The sequence below is a fragment of the Microcaecilia unicolor genome, chromosome 2, assembly GCF_901765095.1.
Source record: "Microcaecilia unicolor chromosome 2, aMicUni1.1, whole genome shotgun sequence".
In the NCBI taxonomy this organism is placed as follows: domain Eukaryota; kingdom Metazoa; phylum Chordata; class Amphibia; order Gymnophiona; family Siphonopidae; genus Microcaecilia; species Microcaecilia unicolor.
In genome coordinates, this window is record NC_044032.1 from 536,115,998 (window position 1) to 536,138,186 (window position 22,189).

A 22,189-nucleotide genomic window follows, 5' to 3' on the forward strand; every position below is an offset into this window, starting at 1 on the left:
GGATGATCCCTCCGCGGTGAGGATTTTCCACCGTGATGAGCTGCCAGCGCTTATTTCAGATACCCTGCAGGCCCTCTCGATTGAAGATCCTGACAGTGGCATGGCCTCCTCCGGTAATCCCAGGATGACTAGTACCAAGAAAGCTGCTCGGGCCTTCCCTTTGCATGACTCCATCCTAGAGCTTGTTTCGGCTCAGTGGGCTGACCCCGAGGGACCTTTGAGAGTTTCCAGGGCTATGGGGCAGTTATACCCTCTGCGTGAGGGACATATGGCTCGTTTTCAAATGCCTACAGTGGATGCCCTAGTCACTGCGGTGACAAAGAGAACTACCCTCCCTGTTGAAGGAGGTGTTGCCCTGAAGGATGTTCAAGACCGTAGGCTGGAAACAGCGTTGAAACGGTCCTTTGAAATTGCAGGTCTCACTGTTCGGGCGTCTGCATGCAGCTGTTATGCTGTGAGAGCCTGCCTAGCTTGGCTGCAACAGGCAGTGGCTCAGCCCGGAGATGGAGCGGAGCCCTTCTTGGATGTGGCTCCGCGGATGGAGGTGGCCTTGTCCTTTCTGGCTGATGCCCTTTATGACCTTGTCAGAGCTTCGGCTAAACAAATGGCAGTAGCAGTGGCGGCTCGCCGTCGTCTGTGGCTACGACACTGGGCAGCGGACATGGCCTCTAAGCAAAGGTTGGTGAAGTTGCCTTTTCAAGGACTTCTCCTATTTGGTGAGGAGTTAGAGAAAATTGTGAAAGGCCTGGGTGATCCAAAACCCCAGCGCTTGCCCGAAGATAGGCAGAGGCCTTCCTCTAAGGGCCAGGCGGTCCACTCCTCATACAGACCTTGCTTCCGTGAAGCTAGAAGGTACCGCCCGGGGCGTTCTGCTGGGTTCACTTCTCGTGCCCGTGGTCAGCAGAGGAACTCCTTTCGCTCGGGCAAGCGTTCCGCAGCTGGTGGCTCAAGACCAGGAGTTCAGGGGCGACCCTCTCAATGATGGTGCGCCGGCCCTCTCCTCGATGGCTCTCATCGGAGGACGGCTTTCCCTCTTTTTCGAGGAGTGGGCCAAGATTTCCTCAGATCAGTGGGTTCTGGACCTGATCAGAGATGGCTACAGAATAGAATTCAACGCCCCAGTAAGAGACGTGTTTGTGGAGTCCCGATGCGGTTCTGCCGTCAAACGGGCGGTGGTGGAGGAGACTTTACAAGGTCTGATTCAGTTAGGGGCAGTGACCCCGGTGCCTACCGCCGAGCAAGGCTGCGGCCGATACTCCATCTACTTTGTGGTGCCGAGAAAAGGTGGGTCCTTTCGCCCTATTCTGGACTTAAAAGTCCTTGAGAGTGCGGCATTTCCACATGGAATCCCTGCGCTCCGTCATTGCGGCGGTTCAGCCAGGAGAGTTTCTCATGTCTCTAGACCTGAAAGAAGCTTACTTGCACATTCCGATTTGGCCCCCGCACCAGAAGTTTCTGAGGTTTGCGGTGTTGGGAAAACATTTCCAGTTCAGGGCCTTGCCTTTTGGCCTCGCCACAGCTCCTCGAACCTTTTCGAAGGTAATGGTGGTAGTAGCTGCTTTTCTCAGGCGAGAAGGTATCAGGGTTCACCCGTACCTAGACGACTGGCTCATCCGAGCAGACTCTGCAACAGAGAGCTTACAAGCTACAGCCAGAGTGGTCTCAGTACTGCAATCTCTAGGCTGGGTCGTCAATATGGCCAAAAGTCACCTGTCCCCTTCACAATCTCTAGAGTTTTTGGGGGCCAGGTTCGACACAGTCTCGGGCTATGTGTTCCTACCCGAGCTAAGGCGGTGCAAGCTTCAGAATCAGGTCCGTCTGCTCCTGAGGATGCCCCGCCCGCGAGCTTGGGACATTGTCCAGCTGCTGGGATCGATGACAGCCACGATGGAAGTGGTACCCTGGGCGAGAGCGCACCTGAGACCTCTACAGTATTCCCTACTCCGGAGATGGTCTCCTATTTCTCAGGATTACCAATGTAGACTTACTTGGCTCCCTGCAGCCCGTCTCAGCATGGAGTGGTGGCTCTCGGACAGCATGCTGTGGCGAGGAATGCCGCTGACGCTCCCCGTTTGGTGCCTAGTGGTAACAGATGCCAGCCTGAAGGGCTGGGGCGCACACTGCAAGGGGAAGCATGCCCAGGGTCTGTGGACACCCGAGGAGTCGGAGTGGTCCATCAACCGCCTAGAGTTGAAAGCGGTGTTTCAGGCGCTTCTGGCCTTTCAAGTGACCCTGGAAGGAGTGGCTGTCAGAGTGATGTCGGACAACACGACAACGGTGGCCTATATAAATCGACAAGGCGGAACAAGGTGCAGAGCACTAGCCGCACAGGCCGAACAAATTTGCCACTGGGCCGAGCTGCATCTTCAGTGTCTGTCGGCAGCTCATATTGCAGGTCAGAGCAATGTGCAGGCCGATTATCTGAGCAGGCATCAGATCGATCCAGCAGAAGTGGTACCCTGGGCGAGAGCGCACCTGAGACTCCCAAATCTACCTTTCTACCCCTGATATCTCACCTTGCATCCAAACCAAAGTTTCAGCGTGCTTGTCTGACATTGCTGCCTGGATGTCTCAACGCCACCTGAAATTAAATATGACCAAAACCGAGCTTCTCATTTTCCCCCCCAAACCCACCTCCCCGCTCCCCCCGTTTTCTATTTCTGTTGATGGCTCTCTCATTCTCCCTGTCTCCTCAGCTCGAAACCTTGGGGTCATCTTTGACTCTTCTCTCTCCTTCTCTGCTCATATCCAGCAGACCGCCAAGACCTGTCGTTTCTTTCTTTACAACATCCGTAAAATCCGCCCCTTTCTTTCCGAGCACTCTACCAAAACCCTCATCCACACCCTTGTCACCTCTCGTTTAGACTACTGCAATCTGCTTCTTGCTGGCCTCCCACTTAGTCACCTCTCCCCTCTCCAGTCGGTTCAAAACTCTGCTGCCCGTCTCATCTTCCGCCAGGGTCGCTTTACTCATACTACCCCTCTCCTCAAGACCCTTCACTGGCTCCCTATCCGTTTTCGCATCCTGTTCAAACTTCTTCTACTAACCTATAAATGTACTCACTCTGCTGCTCCCCAGTATCTCTCCACACTCGTCCTTCCCTACACCCCTTCCCGTGCACTCCGCTCCATGGATAAATCCTTCTTATCTGTTCCCTTCTCCACTACTGCCAACTCCAGACTTCGCGCCTTCTATCTCGCTGCACCCTACGCCTGGAATAAACTTCCTGAGCCCCTACGTCTTGCCCCATCCTTGGCCACCTTTAAATCTAGACTGAAAACCCACCTCTTTAACATTGCTTTTGACTCGTAACCACTTGTAACCACTCGCCTCCACCTACCCTCCTCTCTTCCTTCCCGTTCACATTAATTGATTTGATTTGCTTACTTTATTTATTTTTTGTCTATTAGATTGTAAGCTCTTTGAGCAGGGACTGTCTTTCTTCTATGTTTGTACAGCGCTGCGTATGCCTTGTAGCGCTATAGAAATGCTAAATAGTAGTAGTAGTAGTAGCAGAATGGAATCTGGCAGACGAAGTATTCCTGCAGATCTGTGCCACATGAGGCAAGCCCGTGATGGATCTAATGGCGACAAGTGCCAATACCAAAGTCCCGTGCTTCTTCAGCAGACGGAGAGATCCTCGCTCGGCGGGGTTGGATGCCTTGGCTCAACCCTGGCCTCCGGGTCTACTTTATGTGTTTCCCCCATGGCCCTTGATAGGGCGCCTGCTCTTGCGGATTCGGCTGCACCCAGGATAAGTGGTCCTCATCGCCCCGGATTGGCCAAGGAGACCTTGGTATGCAGACCTCCGACAGATGCTCCTGGAGGCTCCTCTGCCGTTACCTCTGGTACCGAACCTGTTGACTCAGGGACCGGTAGCTATGGAGGACGCCGGCCGCTTTGGTCTTACGGCATGGCTATTGAGAGGGCGCAATTGAGGGATAAAGGTTATTCCAATAAAGTTATTTCCACTCTCCTGCAAGCCCGCAAGCGGTCCACTTCCGTGGCTTATGCCAGGATTTGGTGCCTGTTTGAGTCTTGGTGTGCTTCCAGAGCCATTGTTCCAATGCGGGCTCCTGTCTCGCCGATTCTGGACTTTTTGCAGGAAAGTGTACAAAAAGGCTTGGCCTATAATTCCCTGCGGGTGCAGGTGGCAGCGTTGGCCTCCCTTCGTGGTAAGGTGGAAGGCGTGTCTTTGGCTGCTCACCCAGATGTGGCACAGTTTCTTAGAGGGGTGCTTCGGCTCCGACCTCCAGTGTGAGCACCCTGTCCAGCTTGGAACCTGGGGCTAGTTTTGAAAACCCTGCAGGCATCTCCTTTTGAGCCGCTTCGGCGAGCATCGGAGAAAGACTTGACACTGAAGGCCGTTTTTCTGGTGGCCATTACCTCGGCGAGACGGGTGTCAGAGACCCATTTCTGCAATTTTCAGAGTCCGGTGTCACGGTTCGGACCGTGCCTTCCTTTATGCCTAAGGTGGTTTCAGCCTTTCACTTAAACCAGCCTATTTTCTTGCCCTCTTTTTCAGAGGAAGAGTTTCCAGAATCTTTTGGGCAGCTGCACCTTTTGGATGTGCGCAGGACTCTGCTGCAGTATCTGCAAGTTACTAACTCTTTCAGGACTTCTGATCATCTGTTTGTTTTGCTATCCGGTTCTCGCAGAAGGTCTCCAGCGTCTAAAGCCACTATTGCCCGCTGGCTCAAAGAAACTATCTTTTCAGCTTATCTGCTGGCCATCAGGGTTCCGCCTGTAGCCTTTAAGGCACATTCTACTAGAGCGATTTCTTCCTCTTGGGCTGAAACTGGAGCACACTCTCTTCAAGAGATATGCAGTGCAGCAACATGGGCTTCTAAGCTCTCCTTTGCCCGACATTACAGGCTGGATGTGGCTGCCAGGAGGGATGCGCATTTTGGTGCACAAGTGCTAGCGCGTGGTGTGGCTTGTTCCCACCCTATCTAGGGATTGCTTTGTTACATCCCATACGTAATGGCTTCATCTGCTTGATGACAAGGAAGGGAAAATTAGGTTCTTACCTTGGTAATTTTCTTTCCTTTAGTCATAGCAGATGAAGCCATGAGCCCTCCCTGTATGATTGTCTGTATGCTGTGAATCTGTTTTTCAGGTTCTGTTCTAATTTCCTGAAGTTCCTTCCTTGGGAGAAAGTTGGAAAACAATCTTCAGGATTCATGTTCAGTTTAAATTTAGGAGGATGTGTTCATTCCCTCCAGGAGGCGCGTGTGTTCCCCTCCAGTTCTATAAATAGGAGGATGAGTTCATTCCCTCCAGTGTGTTGGGAGGATGTGTGATTCCCTCCAGGAGGCGCGTGTGTTCCCCTCCACTTATACAATAAGGAGGATGAGTTTATTCCCTCCAGGAGGATGTGCATTCCCTCCTTTATGAGTTCATGCCCTTGTGATGGGCCATCGTTTGCTGTGAGGAAAGCTCTTGTGATTCCCATTGCGGTTTGCCATACTGCTTTGGAAGCTTCAAATACTGAAGAGGCAGTGGAGCTAGCTGGCCAAGAGGGCACTGTGAAAGTTTGAGTGCTCTCTATCTCCCCTGCTGGTTGATGGACATAACCCATACGTAATGGCTTCATCTGCTATGACTAAAGGAAAGAAAATTACCAAGGTAAGAACCTAATTTTCCCTTCCTTGTCATCAGCAGCAGATGAATCCATTAACTGATGGGTTGTATCCGCCTACCAGCAGGTGGAGATAGAGAACACTGAAAAACCACAGTGACCCTTGGAAGGCTAGCCCCTTCTGCTTTCAGTATTTCTCTATCTCCCAGCAGGTGTGGACGTAGCTTGATCAGCTCCTGGATTTCTGCCTGGGGTGGCTCCTGTGCTTTGCCAGTTGAGCAGGGGTGTTGTGGCTGGTGGTGCCCACTTTGAAGGCATATAGATTCGCCCTATCCCTGCCTTACCCATTCCCCCTCCTCCCGGAGTCCCTCTTTTGTTGCCTGCCTCCAACTTTCCTCACAGCGTTAAAAAAAAAAAAAAAGCGCGCTTATTCAGCGCTGCTATTCTGAGGCTTTCTTCAGAGATTCTGGTTAAAAAAACTTTCAGAAAGTTAGGTAAAGCAGAAGGAAAGATGGGATTTTTTTTTTTTTTTTTTTGTATTAGGATTATTTTGCTGGCAGAGGCTGAGGCATTCGGGGGTTCACGGGTGGCCTAATCTCGATTCCCAAGCTTTCCCTGAGTGCCTGTGGGCCCAGGGTGGATTTTGGTCTGTTGCTGGGCTCAACCCCTTCAAAGGAAGGGATAGAGCCACGAGGAACAGCCGCTGTTTAAAAAATAAAATAAATTACGTTTGGGAGCACTGTTTCTTACAGCAGTGCAGTTAGTTGTTTTAGCCTGCTTTTCGTGACTGTCTCCTTGCAGGGTTTCAGGCGTAAGTTGGTTTTCGGGTGCCTGTATCATTATGGCGGAGCAGTTGCTCCGCTGCTCTGTTTGCCAGCAGCGGGAACTTACCGCTGCTAGTGTTTGTAATTTTTGCATGGTGTTGGAGTCAGCCAGAGCCTCTTAGTCTGCAGACTTGCACATGGTTGGCCCATTGAAGCGGTGCCGGCTCTGGGTTCAGAATCAGTTTCTGTCAGAGCGGATCAGGTTTCAGCGGGGAAACTCCATCATTTTTGATGCACTGGACACTGTGGAGGAGCACCCCACGCATCTTTTGTGGCAGACTGCTGCTTCTGAGTCAGAACCAAAGTGCAAGGAGGATTCCCCGAGAGGGGATTTCCTCCAGAATTCATCTTCACGATGTACAAGGCTTTTGTGCCCAAGCAATCCAAACTGCTATCAGAGGTGGATCTGGGGTCTTTCGGGGGGCTCCTTTGGGTTCCAAACGTCCAAGGACAGTATTGTATGAGGAGCAGGAGGAAGCTCCCATGGGGTTTGATTCGGGATCCCTTTTGGGAGACCTGGAGGAACAGCCCTTGGGAGATAGGGAGTTTGATTGTGATGAGGAAAGATTTCCATCTGAGGATGACTTGCCTCCTGGTGAGGCTCGGTGGTGAGGATGTTTCATAAAGGTCGACCCTTAACTTTGAAGAGGAGCAGGAGGCTCCTTTAGTACATAAGATGAATGCCTTGATGAAGGGGGTTCACAGATCTGGCAGGTCCTTTCCCATGCATCAAGACATTGTGGAAGCCCAGTGGGATGTTCTGGTTGGCCAGATTCATGATTAGACTTTATGCACTGCCGGCCCAGGATAAGGAAGTGATTAAGCTCCCTGTAGACTGAGGCATGGCCCTCAAGGACCCTTAGGATCACCGTATGGAGACGCTTTTGAAATGTTGGTGGTGCAAGCGGCCATCTGCAGAGGTTTGGTGGCCAGGGTGTGCTTTAGATGGTCTGAGAGGGTGTTAGGACCTCGGATGACTTTTCCCTGGTGGATCGGGAAGTAGCTAAGATTGAAATGGGGTCAGCCTTCTTGTCCGATGCACTATATGATTTACTTAGGGCGTCTGCTAAGTCTATGGCCTTAAGTGTGGCAGCTCTTTGTTCTTTCTGGCTTCATGGTAGGTCTGTGGATGCAACTTCTAAGTCCAAGCTGAGTAAGTTCCCCTTTTGGGGATCTTTGTTGTTTGGAGATGAGTTAGAGAAGTTGGTCAAGAGTCTAAGCTGCCTTGTCTTGTGGAGGATCCGACAGAGATATTTAGGTTGCAGTTTTCCGGCTGGTAGAGGGCGTGGCCGTTATTCAAGGTGTTATTCGACAGGCAGAGGTGCTGGCTTTCAGAGGTCAATTTACTTCCAGCTTGCTCAGTCGTTTCCTGGAGGTAGAGGTGGAGGCCAGGATGGTGGTCTTGCCTCCCAGGCTCAGGGCCACTCTGCACAATTTGAAAGTGCTCGGGACCCATCCTTTAATTCTGGTAGGTGCTTCGTTGAGAGATTTTCATTGGAGATGGGCCTAGGTTTCTTCAGACCAGTAGTAGGTCCTTGAAATTATCCACGATGGTTACGATCTTGAGTTTGCTCTTGCTTTGCAGGATGCCTTTCTGGAGTCTTTCTGTCGCTTGCATCTCAAGGCAACGGCGATCAAAGACACCCTTGACAGGCTCCTTTGTCTGCTGGCGGTGTGCCTGGTTCCGGAGTCTAAATAGGGAACAGGTCATTATTTCATCTATTTTGTAATGCCAGAGAAAGTTAGATACCTTTCATCCCATCATAGACCTCAAAAAAACGTGAATCGGGCTTTTTGGATTCCCTCGTTCCACATTGAGACTCTTTGGTTGGTCATTGTGGTGGTTTCATTTGGAGGAATTTCTAACCACACTAGACTTGATCTTCACGTTCCGATATGTCAGTCTCATTAGTGATTCCTTCGCTTTGCAGTTCTGAGTGGACATTATCAATTTTGTGCAATGCCATTTGGTCTGGCAACAGCCCCGAGGACATTTACCAAGGTGATGGTGGTAGTAGCGGCTGCCGGCTGCCCTTAGCAAGGAGGGGGGGTTCTAGTTTATTCGTATCTGGACAACTGGTTGATTCAAAGTCGTATCAGGAAAACTCAGGTTACTGCTCCAGCGCGGTCCTTAGAGTATCTGAGTGTCACCTTTGGCATGCTTCAGGGCCGAGTGTCACCTTAGACATGCTTCAGGACTGAGTGTATCTTCCTTTGCCGCAGATAGCCAAGCTTTGAACTCAGGTTCAAAAGTTGGTGAGTCAGCCAGTCCCATTTGCCAGGGATTATCTTCAGGTTTTGGGATTGATGGTGGTGATCCTTTGGCCTAGAGCACACACAAGGCCCCTTCAGTGGTCTCTTCTCTTGAGCTGGTTGCCTCAGTTGAGCTCCTTGGGTGCTAAGTTGCTGCAATGCATTTAGGTTGTGGCTTCTGAAGACCAACCTGTTAAAAGGGCTGCCATTGGACCCTCCTCAAGGGACAGAAGTGATTATAGATGTCAGTCTCGGGGGCTGGAGGGGCCCACTGTATGGGTCAACTGGCACACGGACTGTGGTCCCAGGTTGCATGTTGTTCCATCAGTCTGTTAGAGACCAGAGTGATTTGACTAGCGCTCTGCGAGTTTCAGAATCTCTTCAAGGACAGAGCAGTGAGTTTTGTCTGACATTGCGACAGCAGTGGCGTACATAAACTACCAGGGCAGCACGAGATGGCTCTACTCGTGTTGGGTAGAAAGTCACCGGGGGGGTTCAAAATGTTCAGGTGGACATCCTCAGCCATCAAACCTTGGACCCGGGCGAGTGGTCTATAAGTTCCGAGGAATTTTCTATCATAGTCCACAGGTGGGGCTTGCCAGTGATGGACAAGATACGCCAAGGTACCTCGATTCTTCAGTTGCAGAAGGGAACAGGAGGACTTGAATGCTCTGCTTTGGCCTTGGCCGGAGGGCCTCCTCTATGTATTTCCTCCCTGGCTGCTGTTAGGTCGTGTTATCCAGCGGATCGAATGGCACAGAGATCTGGTAATTCTTGTAGCTCCAGATTGGCCCAGACATCCACAGTATGCAGACCTGAGGCATCTAGTAGTAGGGTCGTCACTCAGACTTCCCGAGTCGGTAGGCCTTCTGTCTCAGGGTCCAATAGCCATGCCCAATACAGCTTGATTTTGGCTCTTGAGAGGGCACAGTTGAGGAAGCAAGGATTTTCTGCTAAGGTTGTTGTCACGTTGCTGTGTTCCCGGTGTTGCTCTACTTCTTTGGCTTATGTTGAGACTTGGAGAATTTTCGAAGGCTGGTGTGACGAACACCGGGTCTTACCATTGCATGCTTTGGTGCCACAGATCCTTGATTTTTTTTGCAGGATGGATTTTAGAAGGAGTTAGCTTTAGTTTCACTTAAGGTTCAGGCTTGTTTTCAGGGACCCATTAAAGGCAAGCCCTTGATGAGTCATCTGGATGTTGTGAGGTGCTCTCCCTGTCCTTGTGATCTCAATTTTGTGCTTTTGGCTCTGGTTTGCCCTCCTTTTGAGCTTCTCTCTTCACTTTCCTTTAAAGACATTACTCTGAAGTTGGTATTCTTGGTGGCCATTTCCTCGGTGAGAAGCGTGTCTGAGTTGCAAGCCCTCTCTTGCAGGGCTTCTTTTTTGGAATTGCATGAGGATAGAATAGTTTTATGGCCAGTTCCTTCCTTTTTTTCCAAGGGTCTTGTTGCCCTTTCGTGTTAACCAGTCTCTGGTCCTTCCGTCTCTAGGCTCTTCCAAGGATTCACAGCACCAGCGTTCTTTGCATAGGCTGGATGTGAGAAGAGTGCTGTAGTATCTGCTTAGGACAGAGGAGTTTAGTCGCTCTTATCCTTCTTATCTGTTCCCTTCTCCACTACTGCCAACTCCAGACTTCGCGCCTTCTGTCTCGCTGCACCCTACGCCTGGAATAAACTTCCTGAGCCCCTACGTCTTGCCCCATCCTTGGCCACCTTTAAATCTAGACTGAAAGCCCACCTCTTTAACATTGCTTTTGACTCGTAACCACTTGTAACCACTCGCCTCCACCTACCCTCCTCTCTTCTTTCCCGTTCACATTAATTGATTTGATTAGCTTACTTTATTTATTTTTTGTCTATTAGATTGTAAGCTCTTTGAGCAGGGACTGTCTTTCTTCTATGTTTGTGCAGCGCTGCGGATGCCTTGTAGCGCTATAGAAATGCTAAATAGTAGTAGTAGTAATAGCTCAGACCATCTCTTCATTTTGCTTGGCGGTGGTCAAAAAGGGTTGGTGGTGTCTAAGGCTACCATTGCACAGTGGATTAAAGAGGTAATTGGTTCCACGTATCTACTGGTGGGCAGAGGGCGTTAAAGCTCATTTCACAAGAGGGCAGGCCTCGTCTTAGGCTGAGCATTTTTTGGTGTCTCCAGTTGACATTTGCAAAGCGGTGACCTGGCTTTCCTTCCATTCTTTTGTCCGGCATTGCAGAGTGGACGTCCAGGCACATTGGGACGTGGGTATCGGTCAGCGTATTCTTACTGTGGAGCTGTTGGGGTCCCTCCCTTGAATTAGTGCTCTGCTACTTCCCATCAGTCATTCTGGGCCGGTCTGTAGGGATGCTGTGGAAGGAGAAATTAGGTCCTACCTGCTAACTTGTTTTCTTTTAGTCCCTCCGGACTGGCCCAGATTCCTCCTTGTGCGATATCAGATTTACTCTGGTCAGTTGGTCTGCGGTATTGCTTGTTCCATTCACTCTTGTCTCTGTGGGGAGCTGTTTAGAATTAAAAAAGAAAAGAAATAAGGTTACAAATAAGTACCCTACTGGTGTTATTGACTCAGTATGGTGTAGTCAAACTAATGGACTGGTGCCAGCACTGTTTCTTTGTTTATAAGTGGCTGTGGGAGCGGTGCACAGACGTTGGGCTTCTTTCTTTCCTCTTGCTTTGTTACATGAATACTGAGGCTTTCAGGGGCTCAGCATGGGTCTTATTGGCTTGTTCAAGAATCAGTGTTCTCAGTCTCCACTTGCTGGTAGGCGTGCACAACCCATTAGTCATTAGGGACCAGTTCGGAGGAACTAAAAAAAAAAAAATTAGCAGGTAAGGACCAAATTTCTCCTTATTTTACATCCCTTTCCAAATTATTCGTAGCATTCTGTTTGAGTTTTTGGACGCCATCGCACACTAGGTAGAAGATTTCAGCGTATTGTCTACAGTGACACAGATCTTTTTCTTGAGTGCTGACTCTCTAAGGTGAACCCTAGCATCAGGTAACTGTTTTGGATTATTCTTCCCATTCTGCATCTCTTTGCATTTGTCCACATTAAATTTTATCTGCCATTTGGATGCTCAATCTTTCAGTCTTCATGTGTGCTTTGACAACTTTGAATAGTTTTGTGTCGTCTACAGATTTAATCACCTCACTCGTCATTCCGATTTCCAGATCATTTATAAATATGTTAAATAGCATTGATCCCAGTACAGATCCCTGTGGCACTCTTCTATTCACCCTCCTTCATTGGGAAAAATGGCCATTTAACCCTACCCTCTGTTTTCTGTCTGGTAACCAATTCATAATCCACAGAATTATATTGCTTCCTATAGTCCATGACTTTTTAATTTTTTCAGGAATTTCTCATGAGGATCTTTGTCAAATGCTTTCTGAAAATCTAGATACACTACAGCCAATGAATGTTTAAATTGGTACCAGTTCTAGTTTGTATCTAAGTGGCAGTATGTTAATTTTTTTAATGTACCAAATGTATTTTTTATGTTGTGTTTTTTTGTGTAAAAACCAGCTTGAATAATGAGAAAAACAGGAAAGTGAAAGGATATACTTTCTGTGGTTACAATCGAAGCGGTTTGCATATTATATACAGGTACTTATTTTGTATCTGGGGCAATGAAGTGTTAAGTGACTTGCCTAGAGTCAGAGTCCACTGCACTAACCACTAGGCTACTCCTCCACTATCCTCTAGTCTGTCCAGTAAAAGGTAGCTAGGTTTTAACTTCGATTCTGTGCAGGTTAACCCCCATGCATTCATTAAGGTAACTGCTACGTTGTGCAGATAATTCCCTGGTATCTTAGAAACACAGTCATCATTTCACTACTGTTTGAGCTGAAGTCCTGTCTGTGCAGGTTACTCCAATGCTGTGTTTCCAGCCTCTTTCACTTAAGGGATCCTCTGTGTTGATCCTACACCTTTCTGAATTCCATCAGATAAGTATACTCAGATTTAAAAAAAATATATGGCTTGATACTATAATGTCCACATTTTTTCTTCTAAAAACATCTACATGAAAAAAAATATTTAAAATGAAAAATACGAATGACAGGCTAGTGGAAGGTTTTTTAAAAGATTGTGTTGTCTTTTGTTTTTTTCTCTGTGGCTGGGTTGCGAGAGATGTCACGAACCAATGTGATTGCTCTGTTTTTAGTTTCTAGTATGTATTATAAATAGAGCAAGACATTTACTCAGACTAGTAGTTTATTCATTGTAGTTCAGGTGTGTTCTCATACAGCACTTTGTTTCCTTCTGGGTCTGAGTCATTGGGGAACAGCACTTGGTTCATGCAGTACACGTCATTAATTTCTCTTGTACCTCTTAGCAGATGCTCAAGGAGGAAGGATATTGGAAACAGTTGTGTAAGAGGCTGGGGAGAAAGGAGGAGGGCTCACAGGACGTCAAACTCCAGTGATCAGACAGCTGTTTCAAGCAACTAAACAAAAGCAAACAGCTTGTGTCTCAATTAGCAAATAAGTCTGTTCATATTGAGCATTTATTTAAAGTTAAGAAAGTAGTCTTGGATGCAGAAAGAAAATGGATGTTTACTGTTCGCTGTAAAGAGGCTGTGGACAGTTTCAGGGCTCTGTCTTGTTATTAATTTATGATTTATTCAGTCTTGAGCGCAACTTGGCACCTCCTGTATATTAGAGTTTTACCTGTTATCTGATTTTTGGGATGGGATTTTTTTTTATGGCTAGTGCAGCTAAGCATAGTTTTAGAACTTCCCTCTGGATATTAACGTGCTAACAGAGTCAGGTGCTGGCAAGGAACGCTTCAGCCTCTCTTCCCATTAGCACATCAGGGCACAATAATAACCTCTGTGCTGAACGGATCTGGCAAGGTTGGGGTTTACCAGACTTTTAGTATTTGAGTATTTAATGGCAGAGAGAGACCAACATGGCCCTTCCAGTTTGCTCAGTAATGAATTGCTTGCTTAGGGTAGATGCACATACAACTTCCCATTTAGAAGCCAACACCTATGTGTTCCGTTTTGGAGACTGTATCTTGCTAAGGATGTAAAAAGACTTGAAGCGGTTCAGAGAAAAGCAATCAAAATGGAATGGGATTTGCATCGAACATGTATGAGGAAAGACTTGAGGATCTCAACTTGTACACTTTGGTGGAAAGGAGAGACAGGGGTGATATTTACTTGGATTTTTTTGTTCACACCTTTTTCAGTAGTAGCTCAAGGTGAGTTACATTCAGGTACACTGGATATTTCTCTGTCCCAGGAGGGCTCACAATCTACAGACGTTCAAATATTTGAAAGGTATTAATTGACAAACGAACCTTTTCCAGAGACGGGAAGATGGTAGAACTAGAGGACATAAATTGAGGTTGCAGGGAGGGCTGACTCAGGAATAATGTCATGAAATACGTTTTCATGGAGAGGGTGGTAGATACCTCGAATGCCCTCCCATGATAGATGGTTTAGTTGAAAATGGTAACGAAATTCAAAAATGTGTGGGATAAACACAAAGGAATTCTGTATAGAAGGCGTGGAACAAAACAAGCTTAGCGGTAATTAGATGGCAACACCAGTAATTGGGAAGTGAAGCCAGTGCTGGTCAGACAGTCTGTGCCCTCATTGTGGCTGAATTGATTCAGCTTCTGTAACTGGAGAACAAGGCCACTGATGGGCAGACTTCTACGGTCTGTGCCCTGAAGATGGCAAGGACAAACCAAGACCAACTATATGTAACATACCTTATACTATGAGTTTATCTTGTTGAGCAGACTGAAGTGACCATAAAGGTCTTTATCTACCGTCATCTACTGTGTTAGTATGTTGTTACTGTTACCTTGATCTCCTCCATGTCCCTCGCCTGACCTATCACATGTGTAACCCTGGTCTGGAGATGAAGTGTATCTAGGCCTTACTTCAAGGCTTCATCGAGCATGAGAGGGGCCAGGTCCATAATTCCATTTTCAGTTTAGGGCGCAGGCTGGGGCTGGAGTACTCCCCAGTAGGTTGGAATGGTTCTCACCCATTTCTTCACACATCCGCTGTTAAAGAAGCCACTCCACACTGACTAGTTTTGTGCAACGGTGAATCTTACTGAACAATTTGGCAATGATTCCGCATCCCAGAAATGCCCACAAGGGTAAGACCTATATACAGTATTTACAGTTTGTCACAAATAGGATAATTCTGATATTCTGAGTTAAAGGTTTGATGGCTCTGATGACTTTAAACCCCCTATTATTATCCTGTCTCAACTCTGACTGCTTCTCAGCCATCTGCCTCATCCTCTGTTTTTCCTGTGCAGATCCTCTTGGAGCGGACTGCTACTGCCCGCTCCAAGTCAGATTCTCTGTCCTGAAAGCAGAGCTCGCCTATCTTCTACTCTCCCTGCTGGGCTATCCAGTATCGCCTTCCTTTCTCTCCCTAGCAGCTTGTGCGGTGAAGCAGGAGTCCATTTCCACTTTGTTAGCTTGTTCAATCTCTGAGGCCTGGGACCCCCCTCCCCCGGTCTCTCCTTTCTCTTTTATCCCCTCGCTTATCCCGTCCCTCTTGGGTCAGGCTATCAGGAATCTCTACCCTGGGTTCTTCGCTCTGCAAGTACCTTGCAGAATTCCAAAAAGTAGCCAGATTCCATGCAGATTCCAGGGCACAGCAGCACTCCCAGATATAAGTGGCCGGTGGTGCTGCTGTGCCGTGCCATGGCAGGGGGGTGGCATTTTTGCAAGAGGGAGTACCAAGGGGCTAGCGCTGAGTTCCTTGAAGGGTCAAGGGGCAGCCCTGGCGTGCTTTCAGGGCTGCTTGCAAAACTCTTTTTTTTTTTTTTTTTAAGCTATGTAGTAGTGTTCAGTTATGTATTCTCTATCTCCACCTACTGGTCGATGGACATAACTACCCTGGAATAATGTGAAAAACTAATAGTACCGTAGTTCAGTGTAATATTTCTGAGCTATGATACTATCTGTTGATGACCTTGTACCTAGTCTTGTATGCATTTTCAGTTGTAGAACTACATCTCCATAGTAGACTAAAGGATAATGTGAAAAAATGGTATGTTGAGGAGTAGCTTAGTGGTTAAAGCACCAGGCTTGACATCCAGGGGTGCATGGTTCAAATCACTCCGCTTCTCCTTGTGATCTTGGGCATGTCACTTAGGGGGTCTTTTACTAAGCCATGGTAGAAATCAGTTGGTGGTAAACACCGAGACACCCGTAGGAATATAATGTGCATCTCGTCTTTTACCGCCACTGCGGCTTAGTAAAAGAACCCATCTCCATTGCCTGAGGTACAAAATTAGATTGCAAGTGCTCCAGGGACAGGGAAATTACCTAGTGTATCTGAATGTAATTCACCTTGAGCTACTACTGAAAAAGTTCGATTCCCACTTCAGGCACAGGCAGCTCCTTGTGACTCTGGGCAAGTCACTTAACCCTCCATTGCCCCAGGTACAAATAAGAACCTGTATATAATATGTAAGCCGCATTGAGCCTGCTATGAGTGGGAAAGCGCGGGGTAGAAATGTAACAAAAAAAAAGGTGTGAGCAAAATGGTGCAAGACATTTTTGCGGATTTATATAGTTGTTGCTTATGACTTTTTATTTAAAGCTTTAGAATTGCTGGCAAAGAAGCATCCTCTGTCTTTTATACTACTGCTGCTTGTTTAACTTATTACAGTACGCATGGATAAGAAATGTATGCTCTTATGTATTCCTCCTGTGCTTGACTGTTAATCTATCTTGTATTTGAATGTATGCACTATTCTCCTCATGTAGCAGTCTATGTATGTAAGCCACATTATGCCTTCCCCTAGGAAAAGGCAGAAAATAAATGGTGTACAAATAAACATGGTTTCCACATGTGTTATTTGTAAGAATTTCTAGGTTTTTGTTTCATTTGTAGGACTACACTTGAGCTAGTTGACATGGGGGCTCATTTTCAAAGCACTTAGCCTCCCAAAGCTCCAAAGGTTTCTATGGAACTTTGGAAGGCTAAGTGCTTTGAAAATATGCCTAATAGTCTTACATAAGGATATTAAAGAAGCCATACTGGGTCAGACCAATGGACCATTAAGTGTAGCACCCCGTCTCTGATCATAGCCAAGCAGAATAATGTAGATCCATTGTCTGTTGCCTGCTATTCAACACTAGAGATGGTGATAACCATATCTTTGTGGCCAATATTTAATAGATCTGTCCTCCAGATTGTAGGGAACATGTTAAGGCCATCTTAACCAGCTGGAGGTAATATTTTATTCTTTTGAAGCTGGCAACAATCCATAGCAGTAGACAGGCTCAGCCATTTTGACTATTATGGAACGTTGTATTCAGAAGAGATCTTAGTTGATCGTAAGGCTGGTACCTGCCCCTGTGATTAAAACAATAAAATAAAATTAAACTCGCTTTTTCCTATGTTGTATGCTGTTTAGGGAGCAAGGTATAGATCGTACAAAAATACAAATGATCCCTTATCATGGAAAACAAAGTACCCTATTTGTAATTTATTGGAGAGGCTGAGGTTTCCAGATGGAACTTGCAACTTGGCTACACAAGTGTTATAATAGTCTTGTAATCTACTGCAGTAGATTTGGCTTGCAGTAGTACAGATGAAACATTTTACTGAAGACTAATTATGTGTCATTTTTTCTTTACCAGGGAATAAGACACGTGGATCATTTTGGGTTTATCTGCAGAGAATTGTTAGCAAGCGGAGGCTGCCATTTTGTCTGTTATGTGTTCCAGTGTACAAATGAAGCTCTGGTAAGCACTCATAATTTACTAATGTGATCATAGAAAATGACCAAGCATTTTGTCTATTAAGGCATAGTAATTCATTATAGCCTAATTTATCATAACAGAAGGCAGGGTTGAAGAGGACGCCGATTTTTAAAAAGAGTTCCAGGGGTGATTCGGGAAATTACAGACCGGTAAGCCTGACATCAGTGCCAGGTAAAATAGTGGAAACTATTATAAAGAATAAAATTACGGAACACATAAACATCCTATATAATAATTTGCACCTCCAACATTCTATGTCTGGATGCCTGGGTTCGTAACACAATTCCCATTGGTCCGCCCTCACGTGTGAATGAGATGACGTCAGAGGGCGGATCAGTGAGAGGGAAGGGAAACCAGCACCAGCCAGCCACAGAACGTTGGAGGTTAGGATACAATCGAGGGAGAATCGCCCCCTCCCTCCCTCCATCCTCCGAGTTCCAGGCCTCCCCTCTCCTTCGAGTTCCATCCCCCTCTCCCTTCCTCTCCTCTCCTCCCCTCCGAGTTCCAGACCCCCGTGCCTCCCTCACTCTCTCCCCTCCGAGTGGCAGCCCGACCTACGTTGCCCGCCCTCTTCTCCCAGTCCTCCACCTGCCCCCTCGCCTTCCTGCGTGCCACCTAGAATTTAAAAGTTCTTACCTTGGGGTCCGGCGGTAGCAGTGAAAGATGAGCAGGCACAGCACTTCAGCCTGCCTTCCCTTCTGTCTCAGCTCTGCCACTGGTCCCGTCCTCATTTCCTGTTTCCGGAAGGGCAGAAGTGTATCTAGATTTTCAGAAAGCTTTTGATAAAGGTCCTCCTGAGAAAATTAGAGAGTCATGGGATAGGAAGCAATGTTCTGTTGTAGATTAGGAATTGGTTATTGGACAGAAAACTGAGGGTAGGGTTAAATGGCCATCTCACTTGATGGAGGAGGGTGAATAGTGGAGTGCCGCAAGGATCTGTACTGGAACTGGTGCTGTTTAACATAGTTATAAATGATATGGAAATCGGGATGGATGAGTGAGGTGATTAAGTTTGCAGATGACACAAAATTATTCAAGGTTGTCAACACATATGCGGACTGTGAAAAATTGCTGAAGACCTTAGGACGTTGGAAGACTGGGCATCCAAATGGCAGATAAAATTTAATTTGTACAAATGCAAAGTGATGCACATTGAGAAGAACAATCCGAATCATAGGTACCTAATGCTAGGGTCTACCTTGGGGATCAGCACCCAAGGAGAAGGTCTAGGTGGTGTTTTAGACAATACGCTGAAATCTTCTGCCCAGTGTGCAGCAGCAGCCAAAAAAGCAAACGGGATTGTAGGATTTATTAGGAAAGGGATGGTAAATAAGACTTAGAATACTATAATGCCTCTGTATCGCTCCATGGTATGACCTCACCTTGAGTATTGTGTTCAATTCTGGTCGCCATATCTCAAAAAAGATATAGCGGAATTAGAAAAGGTTCAAAGAAGAGTGACCAAAATTATAGAGGAGATGGAACTCCACTCATGAGGAAAGGCTAAAGAGGTTAGGGCTCTTCAGCTTGGAAAAGAGATGGATGATATGATTGAGGTCTACAAAATCCTGAGTGATGTAGAATGAGTAGAAGTGAATCGATCTTTGTTCTTTTTGAAAGAGTAAAAAAATAAGAGACAGTCAATGAAGTTACAGAGAAATACTTTATAGGAAGAAATATTTTTTCACTCAACGAATAGTTAAGCTCTGGAACTTTGCCGGAGGATGTAGTAATATCGGTTAGCAGAGGGGTTCCCAAACTTTTTCATTTCGAAGCACCCTCACCAGCCACGTGGGTCTCCATGGCACCCCCCCTGGCCTCATGGTTCTCCACACCCCCCTCCCCGGCCACATAGGTCTCCCTTTCCCTGCAGTCCCCTCCTCTCACAGCAGCACACCTTTCCCAAATCCAGCATTGCTCCTACCTTCCTTCCTGCAGGACCAGGATCGCTGCCGCTTCCTTCTCCTTTTCCCGCTGCAGTGCTTGCAACTTACATTTTCGGGATGTTCATGATTCACACAGGCACTCCGGTGCTTTCCCAGTCTGCTGCATCTGGCCCTCGCTGATGCAACTTCCTGTTGCGAGGGCCGGACGCGGCAGAGTGAAGTCTCCGCAGTGCCTGTGTGAATCGTGGATGCCTAAAAATGTGAGCTGCAGCGAGGGAAGAAGGAGGAAGCGGCAGATGCCGGACCTGCAGGTGGAGACAGTAGGGAGCGATGCGCCGTGGCACGCCTGAGAGTTTGCTGCGGTGCACAGTTTGGGAACCGCTTCATATCTGGGTTTAAAAAAGAATTGGACATGTTCCTGGAGTGAAAGTCCATAGTCAGCTATTGAGATGGACATGGGGAAGCCAGTTCTTGCCCTGGGATTGGTAGCATGGTATGTTGCTACTATTTGTGTATCTTTGCCACTGTTGGAAAAAGGATACTGGGCTAGGTGGACCCATTGGTCTGACCCTGTATGGATATTCTTATATAGGTCCTACCATCCTCTGCTTCCTCTGCCATCACCCTGCCTTTGCCTTGGCTGCCCTTAAACACTTTAAAGTAGTATGCATGGTGCAGGCCCTCTGACCCCAGGCATGCATTCAAGCTTTGCTTAGTCCCATTCTCTCTGGGTGGACTTTTGCTGTAGGGGTGGGACCCAGTACACTTTAGTGTGTGCCTGTAGTCAGAGACTTCATGCTAGGTGGAGGTAGGATGGTACAGGTGGCAGCAGCAGCAGAGGAGGGAAGTGAGCAGGCCCTGTAGGAGAAAGGGAAGATGAGGAGATGCTCGATACGGAATGGGAAGAGCCTTAAGTTTCCTCAGAGGAGGAGACTACACTGTTGAACGTTTGCCTAGGTTGTTAGATAATGTTGCTTGTTTCTTCTCTAAAAAATGGAAAAAATGTGCCCCTGGTAAATACATATATAAAATGGGTGTAAATCAGATTGTTGGAACAGGAGTTTGAAGAATCCTTAAAAATATATATTTCCTTGAGATTAGAGCCCTTTTGAAATAACAAGGTTGATGTGAAAGCTTTCTTATTTGTCATATGTTTTTGAACTGTAGGTTCATTGGCTATACAGGTATAGGACATGTGCTGTTAAACTATTTTGGATGTAGCTTCATACTGTAAAATAACTGGTATCTAGTAACCTCTTAACTGATCATGTGTTCTGATACATTCAGACTTTAACTGGATTTGAAGCTTCTGTATTTCTCTGGCTCTTAAAACCTGAGGATAGGTTGAGGTCTCCACGATGTCAGTCAAATGACCATTCTTGATAGATAGATGAATGTTTCTTTCATTCTTCTCTGTCTCCCTGGAAGGTTAACCCTCGATAGGTTATAAACTAATCTCCCGATGCTTGTGTCTAGTAATAAATGCAATAGTAGTACTTTTACAGTCTCATGTTGTGAGAATGTAGTTGTGTTCATCTTTCACTGCAAAGCTTCTCAAGTCTCATTTTTAACTTGAAAATCATTTAGAGCAACACTTCATTTTACATCCCCAGCAAGTTCCAGAGCAGTAAAACAACCCACATGGGTCTTCTCACTCGTGCTGCTTTACTTTTTTTTTTTTAGACCTTTCCATGGCATTTAACACAATAGACCATACCCTACTTCTAGATTGTCTCTCTGCCATAAGTTTCCAAGGTACAGCCCCGGTGTGGTTACAGTTGTTTCTTGGCAATAGGCTGAATCGTGTTCAGTTCCATGGTTCCACTTCCCTCACCTGTCCCTTGGTCTTAACTCCAATGCTGTTCAACATCTTTCTTTTACCTCTTCTAATCTTTGTTCCTTGATTTAGATATCTTTGCATATGCAGACATTCAAATTCTCACACCTATAGATCCTTCTAACAGATCTGTCCGCGCACTCAACAACAAACTGGATTCGGTCGTTTGCTGGCTGCATACTCATAAATTTATTCTGAATTATAGCAAATATACAGGCATAATTTTTGCTCGCCAGCATACCCCCCCCCCCCCCCAGTCAGCCTTGTGGTTATAGCGGGCCGCCCTCTCTTTGTCTTTTTGGCCCTACATCTCTCAGATCATACGCACTTGTTTCTATAAGATAAAAATGCTTTATACTATGTGCCACATATTTATCACCTCAGTACTCTGGGTCCTCATTCACTCTTTGGTGCTTTCAGGCCTTGACTACTGCATTGCATTATCACAAGGTGTCCCTAAAAAAGATGTTCAGTGCTTACAGTTGATACAAAATGCTGCCATTCACCTTCTAACCAGGGCAAAATGATCTGGTCACATTACACCACTTCTGTGAGAAGAGCATTATTGGCTACCTGTTACCTTCTGAATTCAATTCAAAATACTCCTCCTTGTATGTAATAATCTTTAGTCTGGCCAACCCACCTATCACTTCAGTATCTAACCCCATACTGTCCTTTAGACTACTCTGCTCTTCACAGAATCACTTACTGCAAGTTCCCTTGTTACACACCATTCGCCTTTCCTCTGTATACTCTTAAGATATTCAACATAATGGGCCCTACACTCTGGAACACCCTCCCCTTACCTGGTCGTACTGAACCCAATTTATCGGCTCAAAGCTCATTTGTTCACCACAGCTTTCGCTCTTTGCCATACATCGACGACCCCTGGGAGCAATGGAGCCCAGTGATGGTACCTCCCTTGCTGTTCTCCTAGAGCTAATATCACTCCCTTAGCTCTTTGTTTTATTCTTTCCTTGACTTTCTCTCTCTATTGTAGTTCCTTTCTGTTTTCTGCTATTGATTTTGTTTGTAAACCACTTTGATGGATTTCCCTAAA

General features: G+C 46.7%; 1 protein-coding gene across 1 annotated transcript in view; it reads left to right on the forward strand.

The window, feature by feature from the left end:
- Positions 1-22,189, forward strand: part of TBC1D1 (TBC1 domain family member 1) — a 447,417-nt gene that overhangs the window by 158,844 nt on the left and 266,384 nt on the right. The window contains 1 exon segment of the mRNA XM_030191287.1: positions 17,284-17,388. Coding sequence (XP_030047147.1) covers positions 17,284-17,388 — 105 coding nt within the window.